The 13,462-nt window shown below is 39.2% G+C and overlaps 1 protein-coding gene across 9 annotated transcripts in view; it reads left to right on the top strand.

Moving 5' to 3' along the window:
- Positions 1 to 13,462, top strand: part of EZH2 (enhancer of zeste 2 polycomb repressive complex 2 subunit) — a 56,305-nt gene that overhangs the window by 26,735 nt on the left and 16,108 nt on the right. For 6 of the 9 annotated variants that reach the window (XM_061166006.1, XM_061166002.1, XM_061166001.1 and 3 more), the window contains exons 4-6: positions 8,526 to 8,642; positions 12,285 to 12,405; positions 13,156 to 13,296. In XM_061166006.1, the coding sequence (XP_061021989.1) occupies positions 8,526 to 8,642; positions 12,285 to 12,405; positions 13,156 to 13,296 (379 nt within the window). Of the gene's footprint in view, positions 1 to 4,939; positions 4,977 to 5,101; positions 5,281 to 8,525; positions 8,643 to 12,284; positions 12,406 to 13,155; positions 13,297 to 13,462 lie in introns of those variants that run through there. The other 3 variants (XM_061166004.1, XM_061166008.1, XM_061166007.1) reach the window with 3 other exon arrangements.

Here is a 13,462-nt window from a genome sequence, read left to right as displayed (position 1 = left end):
TCTTTAGTCTGCTGTTTCCTTCACGAGTGCTTTTAGGAGATTCGCGGCTACTTAGTTTGTGGTGTTGAAGTTGCAGAACCTAAACTGTTGCCCACAGGATTTTAGTACAGAGTATGTCTGTTTTTTCTTTTAGAAAATACTCCTGACTTCTTGAAGATAGTGACTATAATATATATACTTTACATTTATTTCCTTTGCGCTTCAGTTTATCTTTTTTTAAGGAGCGCTCAGCATAAAAATGTTATTAAATGATACTTACAGGCCAAGGGATATACACCATATTGCTGTAACATGTGGCTGTTTATCAAAAACTTCTTTCTTGGTAACATCATTACTTTGTCTTATCAGTCAGTAAAGAACTCTATCTTCTCTAAGCCTGTATGTTAGTGGCCATGCCCTGTAGTGTGTCTGTTTTTCCAGTTTTAATGAAGAAGCTGGTTGAGTTACTCTTGCAGTTCTTACTAATGCATTTCTTTTGTACGTTTTCCGTTTCTTGCTAAAAACCACAAGGCGCTTTTCCTCTTCATTGATTCTTCATATCAAGATTTTTTTTTACTTGTACAAATTGTGACTGAAAGGGAGGCTTTCTCAAATGATGTCCATCTTCTGGGCAACTGGTGTGATTGGTGTAGTAGTTTAAAAATATCCTGCCAATATGCATTTTTAGATTTCCAGGAGAATGTTGTGTTCTTGTAAGAATTCTGTGTCTTGTTTACTTATGAAAGGAGTGGGGCTTCTTCAGAATGTTTAACATACAAGCAGCATCAGAAGGACCCCCAGGTTCCCACATTCGTGGAGAACTAAAAGTCTACTGGACTTTTCCATACATACAGGTTTGCTCTTCCTAGTGATATCTTAGAATTTTAAGTTCATCACCTATCACTTGATATTCGCAAATGAATTTTTTTTGTAGGGGGAGGCTTCTGTTGTAATGCAGGACATATGAGTTCTTTCATGAGTTTGCAATTTGGGCTTATTTTTTATTGAAGGGGAAGAAAAAACTTGTTTACCTGTAAACACTTGACTGCATCATTTATTGACATGGTCATGTACTTTTGTCAGTTGATTGTAAATAGAAATTACTGTATGCAAAGAAAAATGACATGCTGGTGTACCCAGTGTGTACTGGCATCTTGTTTACTCCTCACTCCAGCACAGTCGCGTGCTTTCTCTCCTTTGTGAACTTGAACGTTAGAGGACCAGTGTGTCCTGCTCAGCATTTGAGCAAGTGTTCAAGGAGCTGGGCCCTTTTTCTCATGTCTTAGAGAGAGGTGAGGGGTGCTCCCACGTGAGTGTCTTAACTCTCAGCTTGAGCATATCCGTCCTTTCTTGGTTCCTCAAGGAACTGGTTTCTAGTTGCTTTCTGCTGCTGTCTGTCTCTCTTAACCCTTAGTTGGTTGAGTCTTGTATTAACTCTGCCAGTCCTTCCTGCCCATGTAACTTTTTCAAATCATGACAGCCTTCGCTTTCTTTCTGGCTTTCTTTCAGTGGAACTAGATGGAACGTTACTTCAGTAACCATAAGGAGGTGTTACTTTTCTTTTGAAAGGAAGCTAATATAAGCATTTTATGCTTTTCCAAAAAGACTATTTAAAGAAAAGAAAGATCACGTATGTTGTTTGAGTTTCTATTTTATTATTGTATATTAAAGATATATCATATACTTACGTTTGAGTTCATATTTGAAACTTAAGATGATATATCTTAACTTTAAAAGTGAACTTTTCAAAAATATCAAATGTTTATTTTGTGATCTGAAATAAACTAGCCGAAGTTGTGTTTAATTAGCAGAAGTTGTGTTTAATTTGCTGTTTTTCTGTGAGAACACTGTATACAGTTTGGGTTTTAAAAATTGTTAAATTGACTATTACAAAGATCAAAGTCTCTTCTCAAAATGCAAAACCAAATTTTGACAATTGTCTTAAAAACAAACAGAATGAACCAAAGCCCAAAGAAATGCTTGTCTAGTCTACAGTGTTAAAAATTGTTGTTGCTCTGAAGAAATAACACTTTTTAGGCCTAGAACTTGTGTCATAATTTAGCTTGATATTATGGATTGACAAATCCACTGCTTAGGATTCTGTTTTGTTTGCTCTTACTAGATTTTGTAAAAGTATATAATTTGAGTACCTTTTGGGAGGGATGGGTAGATTTCATGAGCTACCTTGGCAATTGATAAGGTACTTTCTTACCAGCTAATGTGAATATCTGTGTGTTGTTAGTTGCTCTGTTGTGTCTGACTCTTTGTGACCCCATGGATTGTAGCCTACCAGAGTTCTGTCCATGGAATTCTCCAGGCAAGAATACTTGAATGGGTTGTCATTCCTTTCTCCAGGGTATCTTGCTGACCCAGGGATCGAACCTGGGTCTCTTGCATTGCAAGCAGATTCTCTACCATCTGAGCCACAGGGAAGCCCCCGGGAATATCTGTGGGTTAGTGAAATTTTGTAAAAATCTTTTTCTTAATTAGAAGATCATTATAAAAAGAAGATCATTAACTGTAAAAATTCAAGTAACACAGAAATATATGAAACAGGAGACAAAGGACCCTGTAGTTGAACCCTTGTGATTTTGATTCTTTCAGATTTCTTTTTCTGTAACATGTTAGTAATAATGATGATGTATTTTATTTTAAAAAAATTATTCCCAGATAAAACATGTCTGCCACTTGGGGCCGTCACTTTACAATTCTTCACCAGTGCAAGTGCCTGGTCCCGTGGCTTTGCCATAATTGATTGCCCTGTTCATAACTGATGAACACTTAGGTTTTTATTTTTCCCTTTTGCAGTTAGCATTTCTGTGAGTATTCTTACACATCTTTTGAGTAAGTTTGTAGGAAAAGTTTCTAGAAACGTTTTACTAGGTCAAGAGGATATGTGTATATAACATTTTAATAGATGTTAACAAAGTTTTTGATCCCCAAAAGTTTTTTGTTTACACTCTTCACCAACTCATAATAGTAGGGCTTTCTCTGTTTTCCCAACGTAAAATGTTAACCTTTGTCAGTGTGATAGGTAAAACACTACTGCGGTTTGCTTGCCTTCCTTTTTTCAGCAAAACTAAGTATCTGTTGTTTGTATTTCTTTTATGGGTTGGCTGTTATGGGCTCAGATCTTTTAAAATTGGGTTGAACTTTTTCTTATGATTTTTAAGGACTTTATATTATAAATACTAGGTTTTAATCATCTGTTCTGCAGATCTTTTTCTCCCCATTTTGATGTTATTTCTGATATATTTTGGTTGTACAGAAGTTTTAAATGTATATGTAGTTAATTAGAGTTTCTTCTTTTGATTTTTGTGTTTCTTTAAGGCTGACAAAGCCTTTCTTCACTTCAAGATGATAGATTACCCATCTTTCCTTCTAGTTCTGTTTTCATTTTTGTGTTTTAACATCATTTACCCTATTAGGAGTTTCCTGTTGTATAAAGAGTAAGTGGGGAGATTTCATTTTTGATTTTTTTCTGTTTAGCTCTGTTGTTTTAGCGTCATTCACTAAATGATGAATCTGTGAGCAGCTGGGGAGAGTCATGCTTCTGTTTTGCAAAGATCAGCAGAATTGGCCTGTCTGGCGGCCACGGAGCAAGCTCAGCACCTGAGCGCGGAGCTCGCGCTTCTGAGACCGAGGTCCTGGGACTGTCCTGGTTCCGCTTCAACCCCTGCTGCCCCAGCTGATGGAAACCGGCTTTATTCTTTGTTCTGCTTCTTAGTTTTTCTTTTCTTTCCTTTTTTTTTCAGTGATAGAAGTGATCTTTATTTACCTCTCATAGGACCCTTACTGAATTAGGTACTTGAGTTTGCCTCTCACGGACAAGCAGGACTCTGGTTACCTGCCTTACACGCTGTGTTGGGTGTTTTTGTGGTCCTGCCAACTTTTGTCCTGTGACTATTAATTGTTCTGCTTCTGATCTGTAGGATTTTAGCAGAACTGCAGATTAAGAGGGGACTATTTACCCTTACAACCCCCTTCAGACTCAGACCAGAGTTGGGTTTCTAACAGTTACTATACTAACTAGATTTATAGATCTGTGATCTCCTCACTCAGGAGCTCAGATGCAGGGAGGAGCTTTAAGGTCCCAACATCCTGCCATTGCCCTTCACAGGTAATGTGAAGGTAATTGTTGTTACCTGTTCTCTGTGAAATGCTATATATGCCCCCGTGTCCCGCCCAGAGGATGCTTGTAGGATGACATCTTTCTGTTCTCAAGTGAGCTCAGAGCAGGAGCCTCGTGTCGCTAGGCGGAGCTTCTCCTCTAGTCTGGGCGGCTCTGCAGCACACATATTCAGCACCAGAACAGGAAATAATTTACAGTCTGGTCTGAACCACTCTTGTATTCCTTAGCTCCCACGACCTTGATTAGCTGCTTTTATTAACTGTAAAGGTCTTTGTGTCAAGATCTCATCAGGATGTTTGATTTCTGACCACCCTTCCCTCCTCTAGCCACCCTTCTCCTAATCCTTCTAACCCCTGTTAGGAGCTCACTTCTACTGTGAGCTTTTCTTGACCCAAACTTGATACTTAACCTCATTCCAGTTTTCTCTTCAGTACTTCCTTCACATGAAAGCAGTCTGAAATTAAGTTATGTACACTATCATTTTCACCAGAGGGCTAGCTAATTTAAAACTTGGTGTATCATCTTGTCTCTGCTGAAACCGTGAGGAATATGAGTAGTTTCAGAAATCACCCTCAGCTTTCCCCTGGAGTTGGGTGGCAGCCAATACTTTCTTTCCTGCACTTTAGATGTGAGACAGTCCTTATTGTTTTCGCTCGGAAAAGCTAAAGGATATTAGACAATGTCAACAGTTCATTGTGTCTCTGGCTTGAATTGAGTGGACCAACCAGGATCCAAGAGTATTTTTAATTTGGTTAACCGAGTGTATTTTTTCCCCTCACTGTACGGAAGCTGGCCTCAACCCTCCTAATGTAAAGACTGTTGAGAGTCCGGACGGCTGTGGCCATGCCCTTTGGGACGTCCCACTGTAAGAGGGGGAGTCATACCTGCCTCCTAGGGTAGTGGTGAATTTTAAAGAAGTTAACTTTGGTAAAGTCTAGCACAGTGCTCGGCACGTAGTAGGGTGTGTTAATTTCTTTCCCTTCCCTGCAGGCCACTCACCTGCTCTTCCCTCTACGATTTTCCATAACACAGTTTTTACTTGGAACCAGCCTTCTGCCAAGAGTCTCAGTTTGGTTGTGTACTCCTACAACTCCTATTTTTGGCTTGACTTCCCTCTCCAGCTCCCAGTGGTCCAGCCACACAGTCGCCTATTGTACCAGCTGGTTGATGTAAGTCTATCCATCCTCAGAGGAACCTGGTCACTTACCAGTAAGCTGTGTTTCTCTGAAAATGTAGCATCCTTGATAACTCATGTAGTCATTTTCTTTCTTTACCATCGTTGATGGATTACCTGCAACAGCTTCCTTGTGTGATCCTCAAGTTGGACCTAGAATTAGAGAATTTCATTGGTTGATATATAGGTCTCCTAGTGAGTTCCTGAGCCCAAGGCTTTGATGAGGTAAAAGGCTGTGGAGACCCAGGAGGTCAAAGTCCTATTCAGTCCTCTGAGTGATGTGAGACTTGATAACAAACTGTCAAGGATGATACATTTTCAAAGAAAAAAAGTTACTGGTAAGTAACTGGGATTTTTGAGTAATTTTCCTGTAAGTCAATGAATAAGAATTCCCAAACTTGTTTTACCAGCAAATGCTTTTGCATTTGAATATTATTTCATAAACGAAAGGGATATGGTTTTTAGTTAATAGTTAAAGAATGGGATAGAGTTTCTAGAGATAATGCATAGATAACGAGGTGGGTATAGACCTTCGATTTGTTACTTAGGTGTTCTCGTAGCTTTAAAAGAAATGGAAGTCGAAGTCTCCATCGGGGAAAAGTCAGCAAATGCAGTCGGTTCATTCCGGGAACATTTTTTGAGTGCCTACTCTTTTTTGAGACACTGTGCTGAGTATTGTTGCGAGGCAGACGTAGCACCACGCTCTGCCACAGCCACTTTTGCCTTCAGAGAGGGTATCTCCAGCCCCTTGGTAACACTGAGGGCTGAGAATTGAGGTCTAGGTGATAGGGTGTGGCAGGTGTGGGTGGGAGACAGTACCCAGTGCTGCAGCCTCTGCCATCTCATTTTCTGCGCTTCTCTAAGTTCTGTGTGTTCACGGAGACGTGACCTCGTTCAGTGGACTCAGCATCCTCACGACGCCGGGCAGCCCGGCGGGGCGGGGCTCGTGCCCCTCCTGTCTGGTGGTTGAGTAGGACACGCAGCTGTCCCTCCTCCTCCGAGTGTGACCTTGGGTTTGCCGGAGTTGGAGAGGCAGCCGCTCCCCCTTGTCCCCCAGGCTTTAAAGGGGACCAGTCTTCTGAATTAAAGTCACTGAATTAATTTGCCTCCACCACATGTAAAACAAAATTCAAAAACTCCAATTTGTTTTGCAAGGACTGACTGAAATTGTTTTGAACTTAAAACCGCTGGACAGTGTATATCACTTTATTCTGTAGTTTCAGCCATTCTTTGCCCCACTGTTAGCTGGTTAAGTAACTTAAGAAGAAGGAATGAAGATGTGGTAGGAAGAGGGGAAGAGGAGGAGGTGGGGGAGAAGATGCTCGGCGTATAGCACCCATGGCACGAGCATCCCGGGAAGGGCTGGAGCGTACGGACGAGGCTCCCGGGTGTAGCAGTCAGACTGAGGCTTCCATCCTGGCTTGGCAGTTGACTGTCTTTCTGACCAGGCAAGTTATTTAACTTCTTTGAACCTCAGTTGCCTCCTCCTCGTGCAGTCGCGATGCCAAAGGCTAAGATGAGGAGTGGTTACGGTAATGCATATGAAGCACTTAGCACAGTGCCTGCAACATAGTACGTGCTCAATAAATGTTAACTGCTCTGATTACTGGACGGACGCATGAGGGATGGTGTCAGAGGCCAGGGGAGGAAACGGGGAAGGACTGCGGGTTCTGGAGCTTAGTCACTGTTCACACTGTCTTACTTACTTGAGCCATGAGCTCTCTAGTGTCACCTTTGATCTTTGCCCTTTTGGAAAGCAAATTAATGGATTAACCACTGTCACAGTTTTTCCTAACTGTTCTATCTTTAAACCTTCCCTTCCACTGAGGAAGGAACTGTTTTTGTGCTGGGTGACTGTGACTATTGGAAGATTGTCCTCCTGGCCTGAGGACATGCTGAGGGCCAGGTGGGCCTGGAGGCCAAAGACTTCCACTCTGATTTCACCAAATCTAGCCCTGCTATTTTTAAATCTTCTTTGATAAAAATGAAACACTTAATAATTATGTGTGTCGTATAGATATGACTTTTTTGGTTTCATTTTACTACTTCAATTCTACTTCTTTTTGCTCTGTTTTCATGGATTATTTGTCAAGGGCATTTTTGAGATGGCTCTGGAGACCTGACCATGGGTTTTGGAGCTCCTTAAGAGAGGCTGGATTCCTAGACAGGGTGAAGTGCTGTGGTCTTTGGACACAGATCTTTACCGTATTTCATCAAGTGAAAGATGCAAACTTCTAAACATTTTAACATCTGAAACTGGCATGCATCTTAGAGTCACTATGATAAAGTATTGTGTTATAGTTTAATTGGCAACATTATTTTCTTAATGATACAGAAGGTAATGGTGTGCTTTAAAATTCATGTCATTGTAAATTGGATGAAATACGGTATAATGTTTCAGGGGAATATATGCACTTAACTGGTATTAGAGATGTGGTATCCTGACAGTGTGTGTATTGGGTAAGAAGAGGGACTCCAGAGTCAGACTTTCTGGGCTTAAGTTCTAGCCCTGACTCGTGTCTGACTTTGGGCCAGTTACGTATCCTTTCTCTCAGTTTTCTCACCTGTAAAATGGGCACTAAGAATAGTCCCCATCTTACAGCGCTGTGATGAGGACTGATATGAGACATGTAAGTGTTTAGAATAGTGCCTAGCACATAGAACGTGCTTAATGACATCAGCTGTTGTTATTAATAGTTTAGGGATTACACTTCTGCAGAATTAATTTGAATCCATTTTGTTGTGATTGAAACTCACATCTACTACCTTTTATATTAGTGTATCATCTGATAATATCAGCAGACACTTGACTTTTTAAAAAGGGAAGGTAAAGATAAAGGTGAACCTAACAAGTTTCTAAATTCTTATTTAGTAAGATTTATGTTATTGTTTCATGTGGTTGAGATGTAAGCAAAATTAAGCAGTGAGGTAGGAAATTTATGGTGAAAGCAAAGAGCAGTTAATCTGAGGCCAACATAAATATAATATTTGATTCTTACTGGTACTGGTAAATATGGGAGGTGTTGGAAGGTTTTGAAAATTTTCAAAATCTGAAGCTTTTTTGGTCACTAAGTAAAGGAGGAGAGAATGGCTTTTTGGTTTTTACCAACTTACTGTCTCAGGTAAAGAAATTTACTTTTTAAAATGATGTAAGTAGGCAGCATCTCTTTATAATATGATGACTGAGGCTTCAGGTTGTCCTTTTATTCTTAGGAGTCAATTCTATTTTTTCTGTTCTAGTGTTCAGTGACCAGTGATTTGGATTTTCCAACGCAAGTCATCCCATTAAAGACTCTGAATGCAGTTGCTTCAGTACCAATAATGTATTCTTGGTCTCCTCTACAGCAGAATTTCATGGTATGTAAATAATGTGTCTTCTTATTTGGTAATTACTTCTTTTAACCAAAGCATAATTTTCATGTCAAGGTAAGTCAAGATTTTGTTGTTCCGTCACTAAATTGTGTCTGACTCTTTGCAACCCCATGAATTGCAGCACACCAGGCTTCCCTGTCCATCACCAACTTCCGGAGCTTGCTCAAACTCATGTCCTTTGAGTTGGTGACACCATCCAACCATCTCATCCTCTGTCGTCCCCCTTTCCTCCTGCCTTCAATCTTTCCCAGCATTAGGGTCTTTTCCAATGAGTCAGTTTCTCTGCATCAGGTGACCAAAGTATTGGAGTTTCAGCTTTAGCATCAGTCCTTCCAATGAATATTAGGACTGATTTCCTTCAGGATTGACTGGTTTGATCTCCTTGCAGTCCAAGGGACTGTCAAGAGTCTTCTCCAACACCACAGTTCAAAAGCATCAATTCTTCAGTGCTCAGCTTTCTTTATAGTCCAACTCTCACATCCATTCATGACTACTGGAAAAACCATAGCTTTGATTAGATGGCAGAGTTTGTCTTTGTTGGCAAAGTAATGTCTCTGCTTTTTAATATGCTGTCTATGTTTGAAGCCTAGCTTGAAGGATTTTGAGCATGTTTTTGCTCACATGTGAAATGAGTGCAATTGTACAGTGGTGTGAACATTCTGTGGCATTGCCTTTCTTTGGGATTGGAATGATAACCAACCTTTTCCAGTCCTGTGGCCACTGCTGAGTTTTCCAAATTTGCTGGCATTTTGAGTGTAGCACTTTCACAGCATCATCTTTTAGGATTTTAAATAGCTCCGGTGAGATTCTGTCACCTCCACTAGTTTTGTTTGTAGAAATACTTCAAGATAGTATAAGTAAAAATAGCTATTGAAATGGGAACACTTGGAGTAATTTTTTTAAACCGGTTAATATATGTATTTTTAAGCCGTGTTGATGTTGCTCTTAGTCCTTTTTAATTTTTTTTTTTTTTTTGCTTTTATTTACTTCTTTTAAGTAACATTCTCCAAAGGGAAAGTGAAAGTGAAGTCACTCAGTTGTGTCCGACTCTTTGCGACTCCATAGTCCGTAGCCTACCAGACTCCTCAGTCCATGGAATTTTCCAGGCAAGAGTACTGGAGTGGGTTGCCATTTCCTTCTCCAGGGGATCTTCCCAACCCAGGGTTTGAACCTGGGTCTCCTGCACTGCAGGCAGACACTTTACCATCTGAGCCACCGTGGAAGCCCTCCAAAGGGAAAGTATTAAGCAAAAACCATACCTGGGATTTAAAATATATTTAAAAGATGAAGCTTATAGTTCTTGTTCTTAAATATGTTAGTATCCTGTAATCTCAGTCTGACTTTGAGATTTTGTTAAGTGAGAACTTATTATTTAGAACAGTTTTAGGCAGCATGTTATTAATTGATAATTACACTATGAAATAGTCTCAGTATAAGGTTATTTTTCCACAGATAACACTGGCACAATAGCTTTTGTTATGAAATGCTAGTATTTAATTCTTTATGGAAGTAGGATCAAGGAGAGGATGGAACAAAAGAGAAGTTAAAGTGTGCATTCTTGACTTGTTTTGTCAAATTAAAAATACATGGTTTTATAGTTTACTTGCTATATAAAATAATAGGGCTATTGAAATCTTGATGGAAGTCCTTGGTGAGCCTACTTTAGAGAATTGCCTGCTGGATTTTTCAATAAATAGGTGTTTATAACATCCTCAGTAACTTTTCTCAGTGGAGGCTTAAAGGTAAACTTGAGATTCTCTTTTGCCATTGCGTAGATTTGTGTATTTAAGGCTTTATTCAAAAACATTTGGTTTGAGAATCATGTTGCAAGAACTTCTGAGAGGGCTCATATTTTCACAGACTGAAATTCTGAAGGAATATAGTGTTTTAAACTTGGCAATAAATCTTTTTAACCATTTGAAAAAATTGAAGTATAGTCAGTTTATACTGTTGTGTTAGTTTCAAGTGCATAGCAAACTGATTCCTTTCTGGATTCTTTTTCCTTATAGATTATTACAAGGTATTGAGTATAGGTCCCTCTTGTTTTATGGATAGTAGTGTGTCTCTATCAACCCTCCAGTCGTAATTCATCTCCTCCTCCGAAGTTGTCAGTATTATTTATGAATCAGACATGGGTTTTGCTAGTGATGAAAGCCAGATTAGGCAGACTCTTCTTTTTTATGGCTAGGGTATGTCCTACAGTACAAAGGTTTTATGGATGTAATTGTGAAGACAAAAAATAGCCAGCTGTCATCTAATTTTGGCTTGTGTCCAAAATAATGAACTTTCCCAGTTTTAAGTGGGGTTTAGTGCTGGTGAGGTGTGCTGGCAGCTAGACTCAGTAGTTGTATATGAGGTTGTCTCTGAATAGAACAGTGTATTAATATGTACATTTTCATTTTATACCCCATGTGCACTTTTCCTCCCAGTCTGCCTTTTCTTTGTTGGTCAAAGGTACCATTATCTTTATGAACTCTGCACCTGCCCTAGATTTGTTATGTAAGAATTGTTTGAAAAATTCCCTGCTTTTTCCTATTTCCTGTGTGTTCCTACTTGGCAGCTCCTGTGTGTCCCGGCCTTTTCCCAGCCTGTTCCTCTGTATCAGTCATGGGCCAGCCTGAGGCACCTCACACTTAAATAGTTGCCGTTTCCTCTCTTCAATCTTAGCCAGTCTGTTCTGTTACCAGAATTTCTTTCTAAAATTCTGTTTTTAATCAATACCTTGTTCAAAGGCCTCTTCAGACTGAGACCTATCCTTGTTTTAAATTAGTCTCCTTATTTAGATATGGACTTCAGAAAGGTTGTGTCTTTATCTATAATTACTCTTTAACTTTTTTTATTGAAAGTTCTCTTCCCCCAAGAACATCAGCTTCCTGTCCCTTGTTTTCTTGAAGTCCTGTGTCCTCTCTGAACTTTCTTTGACTAGCCCTTTCCTGCTCAACCAGCACCCTCTTTCTTCCCTGGTATCTTCCAAACCTTGATATAATCTCATCTGTCATCTTTATTAGCACTATCAGGTTTGATATGTCTTGTTCATAGCGTTGAAGCATTTTGTTATTGTAGAATGTTCCTATTTTATGAATGAGAGTAAATCCTTTTGGCATAACCTGTAATGAACCATCTATATTTTACGTGCCTAGAATTTATTATGTTGACTGTCAATAAGTTGATCAAGTGAAGTTTGGAAATCCTCACTTAATTAGTTTTTTTCCTTTTGGGGCATTGTTATTTATGGTTGGCTTTGATAAGCTGTATTTTGTCGACCCTGAGATGCTTTTAAATGTCTGAAGCAGGAACACGTCTTCAAATGGGTGATGGGCCACACTGTAACTTGTGGCGTGTTCCTGTCTCAGAGGGACATGAAGTGATGGTAAATTGTAGTGACTGATTCCATAATACAGTATTTTTTCTTAAGTTTTTTTTTCCTGTAAACAGTTTTCTCAGATATTGATGAGAAGCATCATTTATTTCTTTGTAGCTTTTAGAGTCAGCTATTATTTTAGATCTGGAAAACGGGTATGGACATCTGCTTATGAAAAAATACTGTATTTCAGTTATATTACATTTGCTTTTAAAAAACTTAGGATGTGTCTACTTTTTAAATATATTTATTTTTTTCACTTTTAGGTGGAAGATGAAACTGTTTTACATAACATTCCATACATGGGGGATGAAGTTTTAGACCAGGATGGGACTTTCATTGAAGAACTAATAAAAAATTATGATGGAAAAGTACACGGGGATAGAGGTGAGGCATGTGTTTATTGTCTTGGAAAAGGGGCCAGAGAATTGATATTTTGATTTGTTTTTTCAAACGTCAGTATGAAAAAGATTTTTTAAAAATTAAAACTGCTGGATTGGCCTGGGCTAAAATTTTCAGTATTTTCCCTATTTATTTTTAAATTGAAGGATTGTATTTGCCACTTGGAAATTATGCATAGTTGGTTATTAAAAAGCTGTCAGTCACATGCAAATTAAATAGAATTGTTTCAAGGTATATAGATTTTAAGATTCTTTAGCAATGAAATGGGTTAGGATTAGAGCCCTGCTTATGTAACATGGACTCCAAAAGGCCTTGTGATCAAAATGACTTTCTCTGCTAGGCCGCCACAGGACCTGAAAGTCCTGTCATTAGAATCACAGCTTCGTGCTTTAACAGGAGAACCATTAAAGTGCCTGGCAGGCGGGTGGTCTCTTCACAAGTGGACAGCGCAGTCTGGTGGATACGTTGTTTAGAAGGAGGCGAAGGCCATATTTAGTTTCTGGAGAGTTAGGCTGTGGTCTCCGGCACTGGAAACTTGTGAAAATGACTGGTGTTGAGGGTAAATTCTACTTCCAGCTTTGCCTTAGGCCAGTCCTGGAAATGACCTTTCTCCCAAATTTTATAATAATTGTGGTGTTACAGTGCTGATTGATATGCTGCAGTTGTTTCTTACAAATTAGAAAAAAGCATGGTGTACTTCTGTGTGTATCTGATATTTGATTTCATGACTTTCAGAATGTGGGTTTATAAATGATGAAATTTTTGTGGAGCTGGTGAACGCTCTTGGTCAGTACAATGACGATGATGATGATGATGATGGAGAGGATCCTGATGACAGAGAAGAAAAACAGAAAGATCTAGAGGAGAGTCGAGAAGGTACATCTGTCTTGTTAGGTTTGTGTGTAGCCATAACAGCGTTTTTCAAAAAAAGTACAGGTAAACTTCCCTTCTTTTTTCTTCTGTTAAATATCACATCAGGGGTAGTATAATCAAAATTAAAATACTGTTTGTAACATTTCATCCTACACTTGTGAGTCTTTTA

Source organism: Dama dama, chromosome 18, assembly GCF_033118175.1.
Source record: "Dama dama isolate Ldn47 chromosome 18, ASM3311817v1, whole genome shotgun sequence".
NCBI classification, from domain to species: Eukaryota; Metazoa; Chordata; class Mammalia; order Artiodactyla; family Cervidae; genus Dama; species Dama dama.
Note: the sequence above shows the minus strand (reverse complement) of the source record. Positions and strands in the feature narration are given on the sequence as shown.